Genomic DNA, 15481 nt, shown 5'->3' on the forward strand with positions numbered 1-15481 from the left:
CCAGCACCTAGAGCAGTGTCTGGCACATAGGAGTCTCAGTGAACATTTGTTGCATGAATTAGCTCAAGAAATGCATATTAGAAACTTCTAGGGGTGCTTGGGTGGCTCGTTTTGTTAAGTGTCAGACTCCTGACTTCAGCTCAGGTCATGATCTTGCGGTTCGGAAGTTCTAGCCCTTCGTCGGGCTCTGTGCTGACAGCTCAGAGCCTGGAGCCTGCTTCGGAGTCTGTGTCTCCCTCTCTCTCTGCCCTTCCCCGGCTCGTGCTCTGTCTCTGTCTCTCAAAAATGAATAAACATTAAGGGCGCCTGGGTGGCTTAGTCGGTTAAGTGTCCGACTTTCGCTTGGGTCATGATCTCACGGTTCGTTGGTTCGAGCCCCGCGTCGGGCTCTGTGCTGACTGCCAGCTCAGAGCCTGGAGCCTGTTTCAGAGTCTGTGTCTCCCTCTCTCTCTGACCCTCCCCTGCTCATGCTGTCTCTCTCTCTCTCCTAGAAATAAAACATTAAAAAAAATTTTTTTTAATAAATAAACGTTAAAAAAAGGGAATTCTGATCCAATTGCCCAATTTTAAGCCAAACTAGAGAATGATGATGCACAGGATGCGATGAAAGCTTGAATAGAAAGAAAGCAAAACTGCTAAAAGTAAAAAGTGACCAGGGTAAGATCGTAGGTAAATAAAGGAGAACAAGGGCGCTGAATGTTTGAAGAATGGTACTTCGAGTCAGGACTAAGTTTGTCAGCCACTGATCATTTCGTGAGAGCAAAGCAAAACCTACTCTGAATTAATAAATTGCAGTTCTAAGTATGGGTACAAGTTTTCATGTACTTACATTCTGTACCTCTACATGACTTTCTTCTTGAAGCCACTATCTGCTAAGTCACTACCATTTCCCCATCCGGCAAGAAATGTTTCTAAAATCCGTAACTCATATAACTTCTGGAAAATCAACTGTCTAACATTTGGTCAAGTTATTTGATACTGAGTGGTACAGTGGAAAAATTCTGGGCTTTGCAGCAAGATTCATCTGGGCTCAAATGGGGACATTGTTGCCTACTAACGAGGCAAGTGACCTTGAGTAAGTCACGTCTCTGAATCGGCTTCCTCAGGTGTATGATGGGGAATAATATTACATGCTCCACTGGGCTACAGTGAGGATTAAACTAGATAATGTAGCTTGTGGAAAGCATAATGATACAGAGTAGGCGCTAGGACGAGTGTGGGTCTCCTTAGGCATCGGCTTATATCCCAATCAGGTGCACTGCTCTGGGGACACACAGAGGGTGGAGACTAAGGGACCAGGGTACCTTTTAGTCGCAGGAGATGGGTTATGACAAGTGTGGGTTTGGTGTGTCTGGGTCATTGTCTCTGTGGCCCGCTAACCCAGCAGTCAGTATTTTCTCAGCGAACAGGGTGTTTTCATGCATATGCACGTATATCTACAAAATGAGGTCGTTTCATCTTAAAGGCTCTTTCTAGCTCAGGCAGCTGTGATCGCGCCTGGCTTAGCCCCTGAGAGGTGCTTAACAAATGCTGTTCCTTTAATGAGGGAGCCTCCGGATACCCAAAGGAAGATTCCTTAGCAATAGGTCGGATGCTCTTCAGTCATTTACTTTTTGCCAGTCCTAATATACTTCTTGGGGAAAAGGTGAGAATTTGGGGAGGGAGGGTAAGGCACCGAATACCTTGGTTTCCGGGAGCCGGCCACATTTTCTTCCCTAAAGAGGCTTAAGGAAGTAATCCAACTCCGGTTCTGCGAGGATCCAGGCCGCAGTTTTCCCCTTGCTTTGGCTCCTCGCCGGTCTTACTACCCGCGCAGGAGAGACATTGGCCCGCCCGGCGCGAGGCCGGCGAGAGTCCACCGGCTCCCAGGAGGGCGGGACCGAAGCTCAGGAGCCGGGAGCAGAGGGCAAGAAGTCTCGGGTGCGCGCGGACAGGGGCGGCCGCCGCGGGGCTCCAGCCCCNCCCCCGAGTAAGCCGCCCGTGCCCCGCCCCGGCAGCCTCCCCTCTACCCCGGAGCCGCCCCTGGCTCCCACTCCCGGCCCCGAGTGTGGCCTCGGAGCCCCCCATTCATATCCTCTCTCTGCTGTCAAGTGGCCTCCCCTTCCTCCCCCCAGGTTGCTCCCGGGAGCCTCCGATGCCTTGACTTCTTCCAATGTCACCTACGGTCCCTTTAGTCTCAGCCCAAACAAAAACTTTAATGCAGAGGAAAAGCCTGGACTGGTTTCACAGGCCTTTTAAAAAGCGGACTTAAAAGTTGCTGGCAATGCATTCCTTCTCATCAGAGGCGAGGGCAAGCCCTCGCTGAAGTCTGGGTGACCCGCGCGTCCTTTTCCGGAGCGCAGGGTAGATAGAGACGCGGGAGCGACAGCTAGTTTGGCAGGAACTTTGTCGGAAGACGAAGAAACCAAGATGGGGGGGGGGGGTGACTTCCACAGGAAAAGCTCAGGAGAAGCGTCCAGAGATGATCAACATTTCCTTTATGTGTGGGAATCGAGATGACTTTAGCGTTCCCTCTGCTAGCATCCCTGTGAATATTCGTTTTTCTTCTTGAAAGGGAAGAAACTTACAAAGCCAGTAAAAGACACTTAAACTCAAGAAACTTTTGGGTAGCACTGCAATTGCATGACTTCGGATTGATTCGGAACTCCTGTTTACATGTGTTCGCTAAAAGCTGTGCTGCCTTGGGTCACGGAAGATTTCTTTTCGTGATTGACCTCAATTACTGACTCGCGGAGATTCGGTGAATGTGAAAACCCACACGTATACTGTTTTCTTTCCCAAGCCCACTGACCATTCTGGAAGATCTTGAACCCTCTTCTGGAAAGGGGTGCCTCGCATTACTTTATGGGGCAGCAGCCTGGAAAAGTTCTTGGGGACCAGAGAAGGCCGAGTTTGCCTGCCCTGCACTTTATCAAAGGAGCAGGGAAGAAGGAGTCATCGAGGCACGGGGGTCCACACTGCAATGTTTTTGTGGAGCATGGTGAGTGCGTTTCAGGCTTTCCCGCCCTGCTTTTCCTCAGGTGCTCAGCTTAGGAATATGCAGAAGGCACTTTTGAACAAAAGCGCTTGTGTGCGTTTCTTCCAGGTGTACTTAACACTTCGATGACGGCACTTTTCCTCTTAGTTTGCGGTGGAACCTGCTCTGTGTCAGAAGTCCCTTGGGACTCTGTGTGGCTTTATTTCAGAATCTCTCGGAGTTGTTTATTTCTCGCCTAACTCCCCTTCTAGCTCGCTGTTGACCTTAGATAAGCCATTTTACTCTTCCAGTTTCCTGAGGAGGTTGGACTTAAGTCATTTCTCAGGATCATAGTCCATGATCCTGTTCCAACCTAAGGCATGGGCTCTACCCGAGGATCCTTCTACCCGAGGGCCCTTCTACCCGAGGGCCCTTCTACCCGAGGGCCCTTCTACCTGAGGGTCCTTCTACCTGAGGGTCCTTCACTGCTTTAGTGGCGGCGGGCTTTTATCGTGTCCTCAGAGTGGCCCGTGTGTCCCCAAATCCCAGAAGGTTAAGAACTACAGATCCTAGTTGACAGTGGTACCCTTGACCTTTCAGTCCTCCGTAGGACATGGAAATACGCACTCCGGAGCTCCGTGGGAAACACTGAGTGGGGAAGCAGCACCCTTTGTGCGTCGAGGAAAGCTGGCTTCTAGTTATCTTACCTTACCGAGGAGTCTTCGTCTCCCCAGGGATGGGGGGTCTCTCCCCTTCCTCTCTCTCCCTGTTTCAGATGATATTTGGGAGCAATGGAAGCTGCCTGTGATATTTTTATGAACACGGTTGGCATTTGATTGCAGACAGTCTGTATCACGCTGTACGTTTCCAGGAATCCTGTGCAAAGTTTTGAAGCGAAGGGTCAGCTTAGACTCGCGTCTGTAATGGGGACTGGCCGGGAGCCAATTAATTAGGGTCCTGTTGGTAGTGTGGCAGCCTGACATTTTTCGGACTGTGTATTTTACATTGGAGTATCGATCCCACCCACTCTATAAGCCAGTGTAAGAGAAGTGCAGGGGCATCTCCTTTGAAATTCAGTCGCAGATGCCTTTGAGCAATGGGTGATCACAATCAAAAAAGGTGTCTGTTCCTGGGAGCTTGGATTTGACTGTGGATGCTTTACTTTCTGACAGACAAATATTTACCTCATCTACATAATTTGGGTGCTCAAATTGTATTTTTCCTTGATGTTCGTTACATTTTAGCACTGGCTTTAGGCAGGCAGATATTGAAATTTGTTACATTCTGGTGCTCCCCCAATTCAGGATTTATAAAATGAATTATTTGTATTAAAAAATTTTTTTTAACATTATTTATTTTTGAGAGAGAGAGCGCAAGCAAGAGAGGGGCAGAGAAAGAGAGGGAGACACAGAATCTGAAGCAGGCTCCAGGCTCTGAGCTAGCTGTCAGCACAGAGCCCGACGTGGGGCTCGAACCCACGAGCTGTGAGATCATGACCTGAGCCGAAGTTGGACGCTTAACCTACTGAGCCCCCCAGGCGCCCCTGAGTTACTTACATTTTAAACTAGTGATGATCATGCAGCCTTGGATAATGAAAATCGGGACAGACTTTTCTGAGAGCTTTGGTCCAATTTAGCAGAATTTAAAATATATGTACCAATAACCTAGTAATCTCACTTCTAGGAAATCATTCCGGCACAGAACAGTTTGGTCCCCTAGGTGTCCCTGATGCCCTTTCAGAGAGGGTTGAGAGGTTAAAACTGTTTTCACGTTAATACCATACTTAGATGCCGTTTGCACTCTTTGCGCTAATGATGCAAAAGTCGTGCAGGCTCCTTAGCGTGAATGAAGGCTGTCGCACTTTATTAGAAGCCATTGTACCCTCTGCGCCGTGCACTCATCATAAATACAGCACGGTAAAATAAACGTTTGTTTTTCGCTTGAATGTTCTTGCTGAGGTCGTAGACAAGATTAAATTTATATACCGTTGCTCCCCCCCCCCCCCCCCATGTATATGGTTTTTTCAGTAGTCTGTAGGGTGAAGTGAGAAGTGCACGGGAAGCATTTCGGCCGTGTGCTGAGGTCTGATGGTTATCTCTCCAGGAAAAGCAGATGGGCGGTTGTTTGAGGCGCACACTGAACTAGCTTGCTTTTTTTCCCCCCGGACTGCCATTTTTACTCGGACTGCCACTGACAAACCACCGTTATTCAGGCCAGAAAAAAAGGATAAAGGAGTCTTTCAAGTAAAACAACTGGTGGTAGATGTTGCCAGTGATAAAATTTCAGCTTTCCAGTAAAGGTCAGGAGTTTGGAAAACTTGTATCTCCTACCGTGATGTAGGGGTTGGCGGTGATATTTTCAGGTGTGGTGTTCTGATACCTTATGTAATGAAATGTGTTATTCGGAAAATCTGTGTAATTCAGGGAACCCATATTTTCTGAGGGACCACTACACGGTATCATAAAATCACACACAGGTGAAAAATCCATCCAGGGTGCAAGTGGACCAATGGATTTTAATGTTACAAAAGTTCCTTGGTACAGTTTTAGATTCTTCATCACAACTAACCTTTAAGAAACTATCACTTAATGGCGCTTTGGTGTAGCTTCAAAGAATATCTTACAGTGATCTAAAAAGGCTGCTTTTTTGGTGGCAGTTTTTTTCCAGTAATCCAAATGCTTTTATTTTTTAAAATTTTTTGTTGTTTTTTATTTAATTTTGAGAGTCAGAGAGAGACAGCGCGAGCAGGGGAGAGAGAGGGAGATACAGAATCCGAAGACAGGCTCCAGGCTCTGAGCTAGCTGTCAGCACAGAGCCTGACGCGGGGCTCGAACCCACTAATCGTGAGATCATGACCTGAGCCGGTCAGACACTTAACCAACTGAGCCACCCCCCCGCCCCCCAAATGCTTTTATTTTTTTATTTTTTTAATGTTTTATTTCTAGGAGAGAGAGAGGGACAGCGTGAGCAGGGGAGGGTCAGAGAGAGAGGGAGTCACAGACTGAAACAGGCTCCAGGCTCTGAGCTGGCAGTCAGCACAGAGCCCGACGCGGGGCTCGAACCCACAAACCCTGAGATCATGACCTAGCGAAAGTTGGACGCTTAACCGACTAAGCCACCCAGGTGCCCCCCCCACAAATGCTTTTAAATGAGTAACTTTTAGAGTTTCGGTTTAGATTTCTAGTGTGGTAAACATTGGTGAGATAATCTATGTAAACAAAAGCTCATGGGGGGGTCTTCTGCAATTTTCAAGAGTGTGAAGAGGTCCTGGGATCAAAAGAGTTTGAGAACTGCGGCTGTAGAGGGTCTCCCACAAAGGCACGTCAGGCTGTGTGTTGCGGGCGTGCTCGAAAATACGAACACCGAAAGGCATCTGTGTAGGGGTCAGAGGAAAGAAGCAATCTGCAGATGAGTCAGCCTGGTATGGGAATTGGGATTTAGGTGGAATCGGAGAAAACTTGGGCTTTTTACTTTGCCTTTGTGATGTCTTTGTGTGACAAATTTGTTATTTTCCAATGCAGAACATAAAAAGATGGGAAAACTGAATTGATGGCAGCCCGGCCCAATTTTCCCTCCTTTGCAGCAGCTTTTTATGAAAGAATTTGCCTACCTCCCGTAGGACTGAAGACAAATCAATTTCTTTGGACCCTGGGTATCTTTTTCTAGGGGAACACAGTCTTATTCTGTGTTACAGATTGTCCTTGATCCTTCATAAGGGTGATCTTTCTAGAGTTGGTTAATATCCACAGAGGTTGGATCAAAAGACTTGCAGTCACTGAGCTCCTGGGTGGCTCAGTCGGTTAAGTGTCCAACTTCGGCTCAGGTCATGATCTCACGGTTTATGGATTGGAGCCCCGCATCGGGCTCTGTGCTGACAGCTCGGAGCCTGGAACCTGCTTTGAATTCTCTCTCTTTCTCTCTCTCTGTCTCTCTCTCTGCCCCTCCTCTGCTCACATACTATCTCTCTGTCTCAAAAATAAACATTAAAAATTTAAAAAAAGAGCCACCTTGCAGTCATAAAATACGGCGTCGGATCAGACACGAATCTGGAAGCTGAGAATGCTGCTGTGTGAGGGCGGCAGTGGCCAATCTGGAAAGAGAGGGCAGATGGCGGTTTTTTGCCCGGATCATTCAGGGTCAGAAGGGCTAGTCATATGCGCGGGGAAAATAATGGTATTATTTCACGCACCGTATGTCCCTTCCAGATTTCAGTGGCTTGACTACAGAAAATTCACTTTCAGGAGAGTTGGTAGAAGAGGAATAAAGGAATTCACTACAGATCTCTTTTCCTTGGTGTTTCCTTCTTTCTCCAACAAATATTTATTGAGCACATGATGTATTGGAATGTTTTAGTCATTGGTGATACATTCGCAAACAAAAAACACCCCTGCCCCCGCCCCCCGAATTTACATTCTAGTGGGAGGAGACAGATCATTAAATAAGCAAGGTAAGTAAAGTATAGAGTCTGTTAGGTGGTAGTAGATGCTGGAGAGGAAACTACCATAGAAAAGAGAGTAGGGAATCGTGGGCGGTATGATTTTAGTTAGGGAGGCCTCAGTGCAAAGGCCCTGAGGCAGAGCTTGTTTAGCACCTTTGAGGAGTAGCCCAGGAGAGTAGTGAGAGATAAAGTGGGGGTGGGGAGAGAATGGCTGGAGCAGAACGGGGCCATGTTGACCATTCGAAGACTTTTGAGTTTTCACTTGTGTGGTTTGGGAAGCCTTCGGAGAATTTTGAGAGAGGAGTGACAGGACCCGATTTATGTTTTATTAGAAAGTCCCCGGCTGCTGTATTCTGAAGGAGAGGAAAGAGGAAGCGAGGATTACACTTAGGGGTTGGTTGCCCTAATCTGGATGAGGATGGTCATGGCTTGGACCAGGTGGCGGCAGTGGGGAAGGGGTCAGACTCCGTGAATATCGTCAGGCACAGCTGCCTGGATTTGCTGTTGGATTAGACCCGAGATGGGGGATTTGGATGTGAGAGAAGTCAAGGGCGACTCCAAGGTGTTTGGGCTGAATCCCTGGAAAAATGGAGTTGCCTTTTATCGCAGGATAGACAAGTGGGGTTTTGGGAGGTGCGTTGCGGAGAGTGAAGACCAGGAGCTTCGTCCTGGGCATGTTACATTGAGATGCCTGTTTACTGGGCGTCCGGGTGGATATGTCACATATGCAGTTGAGTCTACAAGCTTGAATTCAGGGAAGCAGTCTGGGCCGGAGAGGGGACGTGGGAGTCACCAGGTAATAGGTGCCTGTCTAGCTGTGAGAACAATGACAGGCTCAAGGGAGAAATCTGCCAAGTACGAACCTTCCGAATGTGTAAACTGACATTCAGTGGTTTTTGAGATTAGGACTTCACGTTTCTATGTAGGATTAGTTTGATTCTTTTTGGGGGGGTGGTGACATTTAAATTTTGCTTGGGAATGATTTTAGCTCATTCTTAAGTTTTACTTTGTTGTTGTTTGTTTATTTTTGAGAAAGAGAGTGCAAGCCGGTGGGGGCGGGGGGAGACTGAAAAGTGAAGCAGGCTCCAGGCTCTAGGCTCTCAGCACAGAGTCTAATGCAGGGCTTGAACTCACGAACTGTGAGATCATGACCTGAGCTGAAGTCGGACGCTTAACCAACTGAGCCACATAGGCTCCCCTCATTTTTAAGTTTTAAATCCTGTTTCTCTGAGGACTGGTTGTTTTTCTCGAATCAAAAAATTGCAGGTTTTAAAAAAATTTGCACATAATTTTTCCTATTCTTGGTAATAACCATTTTATTTTTTAATTACAANAGGCTCCAGGCTTTGAGCTCATTGTCAGCATGAGCCTGACGTGGGGCTTGAACCCACAAACTGTGAGATCATGACCTGAGCCAAAGTCAGATGCTTAACCGACTGAGCCCCCCAGGCGCCCCTATTTATATTTTAATAGAGAGCAAGCACAGTGCACAGGGGAGGGACCAGGGTGGGGGAAAAAGAGAATCCCAAGCAGGCTCTTTGCTGTCAGCTTGGAGCCTGATCTCACGAACTGTGAGGTCATGGCCTGAGCCAAAATCAAGAATTGGAGGCTTAGTCGTCAGCCACCCAAGCATCCCTAGTGTTTTAAATATAAAAAATTCGTTTCAAACTTAAAAGCTTGGTTGGGGAGCCTGGCCAACATGCAACTCTTGATCTCAGGGTTTTGAGTTTTAGCCCCATGCTTGGGGCAGAGTTTACTTAAAAACACAAATAAAATTAAAAATAAGTTTTGTAATAATTTACTAGTTAATGCTTTAAAAAACTGAAGTTTTTTTTCAAATAAATTATTTGTGGATTTTCTAATTCTAAGTTGGTATATCTATGTCCTGCAGGGTATTATTTAATTTGGTAATGCCACATGTTTTACTTATGAGCTTCCCTGAAAACTGGTTTTAAGAAATTGTTTACTCTCACTTTCAAACTATTTTACAGGGGCACCTGGGTGGCTCAGTCAGTTAAGCGTCTGACTTGGGCTCAGGTCGTGATCTCACGGTTTGTGAGTTCGAGCCCCACGTCAGGCTCTGAGCTGTCAGTGCTTCGGATTCTGTGTCTCCTTCTCTCTCTGCCCCTCCCCTGTTCATGCTCTGTTTCTCTCTCTCAAAAATAAGTAAACCTTAAAAAATGTATAAACAAAAAACGATTTCACATTTCTCTGGGTACCTGGGTGGCTCAGTTGGTTAAGTGTCTGACTCTTGATTTTGGCTCAGGTCATGATCTCTTGGTTTGTGGTATTGAGCCCCTGTTTTGGGCTCTGTGCTGACAGTGTGGGGCCTGCTTGGGATTCTTTCTCTTTCCCTCTCTCTGCTCCTCCCTCGCTTGCACATGCATGCATGAATGCACACTCTCTCTCTCTCAAAATAAATGAATAAACATTATAAAAAAAACTATTGTACAGTTTTCCAGTAAAATTTTATTGAAGGTAATAGAAAAGGAGTATGATAGACCAAGACTAATTCCCATCACTGGTAAATTGTACTAAGTATCTGTATACATCAGCAGGTAGGAGACTTGCAACTGTGGAATCTACAAGTATTGAAGTTGAATGAGTCAGATTCTTAAAAAGAGATCATTTGGAAAGATCATATTTACGTACTTATGTTAGGGATTGAGTTGTGAACTGTGAAAATGTGAAACTGTGTACGCGTACATTTTTTTTAAGGCACCCTGTGATTTTCTCTCGGTGAATATATTTTGTGTGGCCTTCTTACTACTCATGAAACCTTATTGCCCCATTTTAAGAACTGTGCTTAGGGGTGCCTGGGTGGCTCAGTTGAGCGTGTGACTCTTGACTTTAGCTCAGGTCACGATCTCACAGTTGCTGGGATCGAGCCCCGCGTCGAGGTCCATGCCGACAGCGAAGAGCCTGCTTGGGATTCTCTCGCTCTCGCTCTTTCTCTGCCCCTTTTCCAGTTGCGCACTCTCTCTGTCTCTCTCAAAATAAATAAAAAATAGGGGCGCCTGGGTGGCTCAGTCAGTTAAGCATCTGACTTCAGCTCAGGTCATGATCTCACGGTTTGTGGGTTCGAGCCCCACATCGGGCTCTGTGCTGACGGCTCAGAGCCTGTTTCAGATTCTGTGTCTCCCTCTCTCTCTGCCCCTCCCCACTCATTCTCTGTCTCTCAAAACTGAAGAAATGCTAAAAAAAAAATAAATAAATAAATAAATAAAAATAAATAAAAAATATTTTTAAAAAATCTTAAAAAAAGAAGTATGCTTATGATAGAGAAGAAAACAGGAATTTCATTTGTGGGATAAAGGAGGATGATCAAAAATGATTTGACCAAAAGAATTTTTATGTTATTTAAATGAAGCATTGTATCAAAGGAAATAAGAATTGGAGAAAACGTGTATATATGTTGCTGTGTTGTTTTGTGTGTTGCAAATTGTGAGTTTTTTGAAGGGGAGAATAGAAATGAGTTAATATGCTTGAGCTGGGAATTATACCCATAGGAGTACATCAGGCATACTATCTGGATCTAGGAGGGAAAGGTTAAAATTGCTGTTTATAAGATGAGCTTCAGTAAAAGGAAGTGCTCCCTGAAGGCCTCCTTTGAGCACATTCCGTCATTCCCTCCCTCCTCGCCTCTTGTGCCCTGACATGACTCTTTTGTGGGCTCACAACCTGCCTGCCTTTCAGCACTCCACTTGGGTCCCGCCTCCTTCTTGAACACAAATTCTGATGTGCTTTTTTGTTACTGTTGATTTTTTAAAGTGAGCTCCATGCCCAGCGTGGGTTTTGAACTCATGACCCTCAGATCAAGAGTCACTTGCTCTACCAACTGCACCAGCCAGGGGCCCCTGACATGTTGTTTTGAGGTGTTCAATTCCCAAACATTTGCGGAGGCTAGGTATCTTACTGATTTCTAACCTAATTCCATAGCGGTCAGAGCGTATCGTCCGTAAATTTCAGTCTTTTGACATTTACTCGGACTAATTTTCTGGCCCCTCATATAACCTATCTTACTGAATGTTCCATTTGTACTTGGAAAGAATCTATATCCTGCAGCTGTAATTTTCTGTAAATGTGAATTAGATCAGATTGGTTGATAGTGTTTAAAAATCTTCCACATCCTTACTTACTCTTTGTCTGCCTGTTTTGTCTGTACCTTTGCTGAGTTTCTTTTTGGTCTCTTTTTCTACTGAGAGGGGGATATTAAAAATCAGCAGCTATAATGATAGATCACCTCCCCCTTTCAATTCTATTGTGTTTTTTTTTGGCCTTAAGAGCAATTATTAGAAAACAAGAAAGACTCGGGTGGGTGGGGGGAACCTAAGCATTTAACTCAAGAAGTTAGAAAACCAAAGTAATCCACAGTACACAGAAGTAAGAGAGGAGTAACAATGAAAACAGAAATTCAGAAATGGAAATGTCGGGGTGCCTGGGTGGCTCAGTTGGTTGAGCATCCAACTCTTTTTTTTTTTTAATGTTTGTTTATTTTTGAGACAGAGAGAGAGAGTAGGGGAGGGGCAGAGAGGGAAGTAGACACAGAATCTGTAGCAGGCTCCAGGCTCCATGCTGTCAGCACAGAGCCCGATGTGAAGCTTGAACCCATGAACCGTGGGATCATGACCTGAGCTGGAGTTGGATGCTTCACTGACTGAGCCACCATGCACCCTGAGCATCCAACTCTTGATTTAGGTTCTGGGGTCGTGGGGTTAAGCACCAAGTCGGGCTCCGTGCTCAGTGTGGAGCCTGCTGGGGATTCTCTCTCTCCCTCTGCCCTTCTACCCCACTTTGTGTGTGCTCTCTTTCTCCAAGATATAACACACACACACACACACGTACACGCATACACATGCACACACACGCACATACATACATGTACACACACGCACACACATGTACATACATACGCACACATGCACATGCATACATACAGATGCACACACGTACATACATAGATAGCACACATACATTTATGTACACACGCATGCATCCACACACGTATATACACATGTACACATATGCACACACGTACGTACATATGTACGTACACACATGTACACACATACATACGTGCATACATACATACGTACAATAAATGGAAATGTCAATAAAACCAAGTGCTGATGTAGAAAAAAAGTCTGTAAATTAGGCAAATCTTTTAGCAAGATCGATGAAGAAGAAGAGGAGGCACAAGTGTGCAGTATTTGGGGTGCGAATGGAACCGCAAACGTGCCGTCGGTTTGTTTCACGTATCTGGAACCTTTGTTGGGTCACCAACACTTTTTTTTTTTCTCTCCGGTGTTACTTTGATTTTCTAGCTAATTGAGTTAAATGCTTAGGTTCCCCCCCACCCCTAGTCTTTGTTTTCTAATAATTGCTGTTGATCTGTCTTCAAGTTGAAGAACCCTTCCGCAGTTTTCCATTGTTAATCTGCTTAAGATTCTCATTTCAGATCTGGTATTTTCCACTTTAAAATTTCCATCTGGTTCTTTTAGATAGTTTGCATTTTCCACTGAGATTCGCCATCTTCTTACTCGTTAGGCCCATCTTTGCCTCCAAATTCTTTTTTAAATATTTATTTATTTTAGAGAGAGAAAGAGAGAGAGAGAGATAGCATGAGTTTGGGAGGGGCAGAGAGAGAGGGAGACACTGAATCGGAAACAGGCTCCAGGCTCTGAGCTGTCAGCACAGAGCCCAACGCGGGGCTTGAACCCATGAGCTGTGAGATCATGATCTGAGCCGAAGTCAGACGCTTGACCGACTGAACCACCCAGATGCCTCTTCCTCCAAATTCTTAAAGGTAATTTGTAATAAGGAACTTGTCTGCTAATTTAAGTGTCTGGGTAATCTTGGGGTCTCTTTTTATTGATTGCTTTTTCCTTTATGTTGTGAGTCAACATTTTCACATTCTTTGCATCGTTTAGTGATTTTTTGTCAGTATGTCACATACGTGGATGTCACAACGCAGGGATTCCGGGTCTTGTCTTACTTTAGAGAAGGTTCTGGGTTTTTTTCTAACCCGCAGTTACTCGCCTGTTCTTTGACCCTGTCTCACCCGGTTTTATGCTTTCTTAAGAGTGAGTCAGCTTTGGATTCATCCTTAGTCCTGAGGCATGGCCCTCGCTCCGGGGCGTCCTTTACACTTACTGCTTGGCCTTCCCAGGGTGTCGCGTAAAGGACCGAGGTGCTCAGCAGGGCTTCACGTCTCCGCTCAGGTCCCACCCTCACGGCCACTGCTGTCTGTCAGGCCCTCTGGACTCTCACCTTGCGTGTGGGCTGCCGAGCTCTCTGCCAGGGACCCAGGGGGCACCTCCCTCCCCCCAACGCAACCCCTCCCGTCACGTGTCCTGCTCTACACTTTCTAGGTGCCTCCGCAGCCTTGAACCCTGGCCTCCGCTTCCTCGCTGCCAGGAGACTGCGGCTGTCTGGGCTCCCGCTCCCCACACTGCGGCTGGGAAAGGGCCCAGGAAGTCAGAGGAGGTTACGGTTACCCTTACCCATGTTTTTCTCTCCTCCCCAGGATCACAGTCCTTAATGCCTGGAACCCGTCGTCTCAAATATTCGCTTAGGGCAAAGGATGTCTGATGCGAGGGCTCCAGTTGCTTTACATTCTTGACAAACTTTGATACCGTCACAGTTTGAAGTGCTGGGTGGCCGCGCGGCACTGTCTCGTTGTGGTTTTGACTCACTGGCTTTGAGGACTCCCTGAAACGAAGCACCTGTCCATATGCTTATGGGCCGTTTGGATGTTAGACGCACGTATCTGGTGTGTAAGTGCGCGTGTAAATTGGTGGCTGTGTCTGCGTGTGTGCGTGTGACCTGTCAGTTGGTGGACCTCTTCTGTCCATCTTTCTAGTTACGTTTCTAACTACATATATTTATACATGTTATTTATATATTCTCAGTATAGGTCTTTTGTTGGATACATTTACTGCTAATATTGAGTCGTGCTCTGTGGTTTGTCTTTTTATTCTCTGAATGGTATCTTTGATGAATCAGCGTTTTTTAATTTTAATGTCATTCAGTTTAACCATTTTTTTCTTTAGGTCGGTGTTTTTTTTATGGACTCTGTAAGAGATCTTTGTCTACCCCAAGGTCATGAAGAAGTTTTGTTTTGTTTTAGTTAAGTTTTTATTTTAATTCCAGTGTAGTTAACATGCAGCGCTATATTAGTTTCTGGTTTCGTGAAGAAGTTTTATTCCATGACCTTTCATACACAAATCTACAGTTTACTTGGAATTGATTTCTCTTTTTAAGATTTTACTTATTTATTTGTTTGTTTTGAGAGAGAGAGAGAGAGCAAGCGGGGAAGGGTTAGAGAGAAGGGTAGAGAGAATCTCAAGCAGGCTCCGCACCTGACACGGGGCCAGAACCCAGGAACCGTGACATCACGACGTGAACCAAAATCAAGAGCTGGGTGCTTCACCCACTGAGCCACCCAGGCACCCCAAGATTTTATTTTTAAGGTAATCTCTATCCCCAACGTGGGGCTCGAACTCACAACCCCAAGATCAAGAGTCACACGCCCTGCGAGCTGAGCCAGCCAGGCACCCCAGAATTGATTTTTCTGTGTTGGGGTGATGATTTGTTTTTATTTTTTCCACACTGACTAGTTCTTTAATTGACGAGCACGGTTGCTGCTGCATAAATCAGGTCTCCGTCTGTGTGTGGGACTGGGAGCTCCTTACTCTGTCCGTTGGTCCTGTTTTCTGTCCTGGCACAGGACTATGGCACAGGGCCTTAGTATCTTAAATACCGCAGCCTTAAAATAAGTCTTGATATCGCCTAGCGGACGGCTTCCAGTTGACCTGCAAGATTGCCCTGCTCCTTTGTATTTACAAATACATTTTAGAATCGGTCTATCAATTTCCTGCTCAAACAAAAACCCTCATGAGGATTTCCTACCAGGATTACACTAAAGCTGTAGATTACTTAGATGCCAGGAATAAATATGCAATATAAAGAATTGTGACTGAGGAAAGCACACCACTTCAGGAGACATTTTCTGTCCGTATTAATCATAAAGGCTGAATGATTTCTAGAAATTGGGGAGGATTTCAAAACATGAGCTAAGTTCAGAT

The 15481-nt window shown here is 45.8% G+C and overlaps 2 protein-coding genes across 2 annotated transcripts in view; both read left to right on the forward strand.

Moving 5' to 3' along the window:
• Positions 1–1993: 1993 nt before the first annotated feature.
• LOC144234972 (uncharacterized) lies at positions 1994–2325 on the forward strand. The gene has a single exon (XM_077768396.1). The coding sequence runs from the start codon at positions 2153–2155 to the stop codon at positions 2249–2251; it is 99 nt and encodes a 32-aa protein (XP_077624522.1). The 5' UTR covers positions 1994–2152; the 3' UTR covers positions 2252–2325.
• A 129-nt stretch (positions 2326–2454) lies between these two features.
• The window catches only part of ABL1 (ABL proto-oncogene 1, non-receptor tyrosine kinase), a 136108-nt gene continuing 123081 nt past the window's right edge, over positions 2455–15481 (forward strand). Inside the window, 1 exon segment of the mRNA XM_077768398.1 lies at positions 2455–2980. Within this exon segment, the coding sequence (XP_077624524.1) occupies positions 2845–2980 (136 nt within the window). The 5' untranslated portion in view covers positions 2455–2844.

This window comes from Crocuta crocuta, unplaced genomic scaffold (assembly GCF_008692635.1).
Source record: "Crocuta crocuta isolate KB4526 unplaced genomic scaffold, BGI_CrCroc_1.0 scaffold35, whole genome shotgun sequence".
In the NCBI taxonomy this organism is placed as follows: Eukaryota; Metazoa; Chordata; class Mammalia; order Carnivora; family Hyaenidae; genus Crocuta; species Crocuta crocuta.

Excerpts from the sequence above, each read along its gene's own strand:
- LOC144234972 (XM_077768396.1), top strand. The coding sequence starts at position 2,153 with ATGTCACCTACGGTCCCTTTAGTCTCAGCCCAAACAAAAACTTTAATG.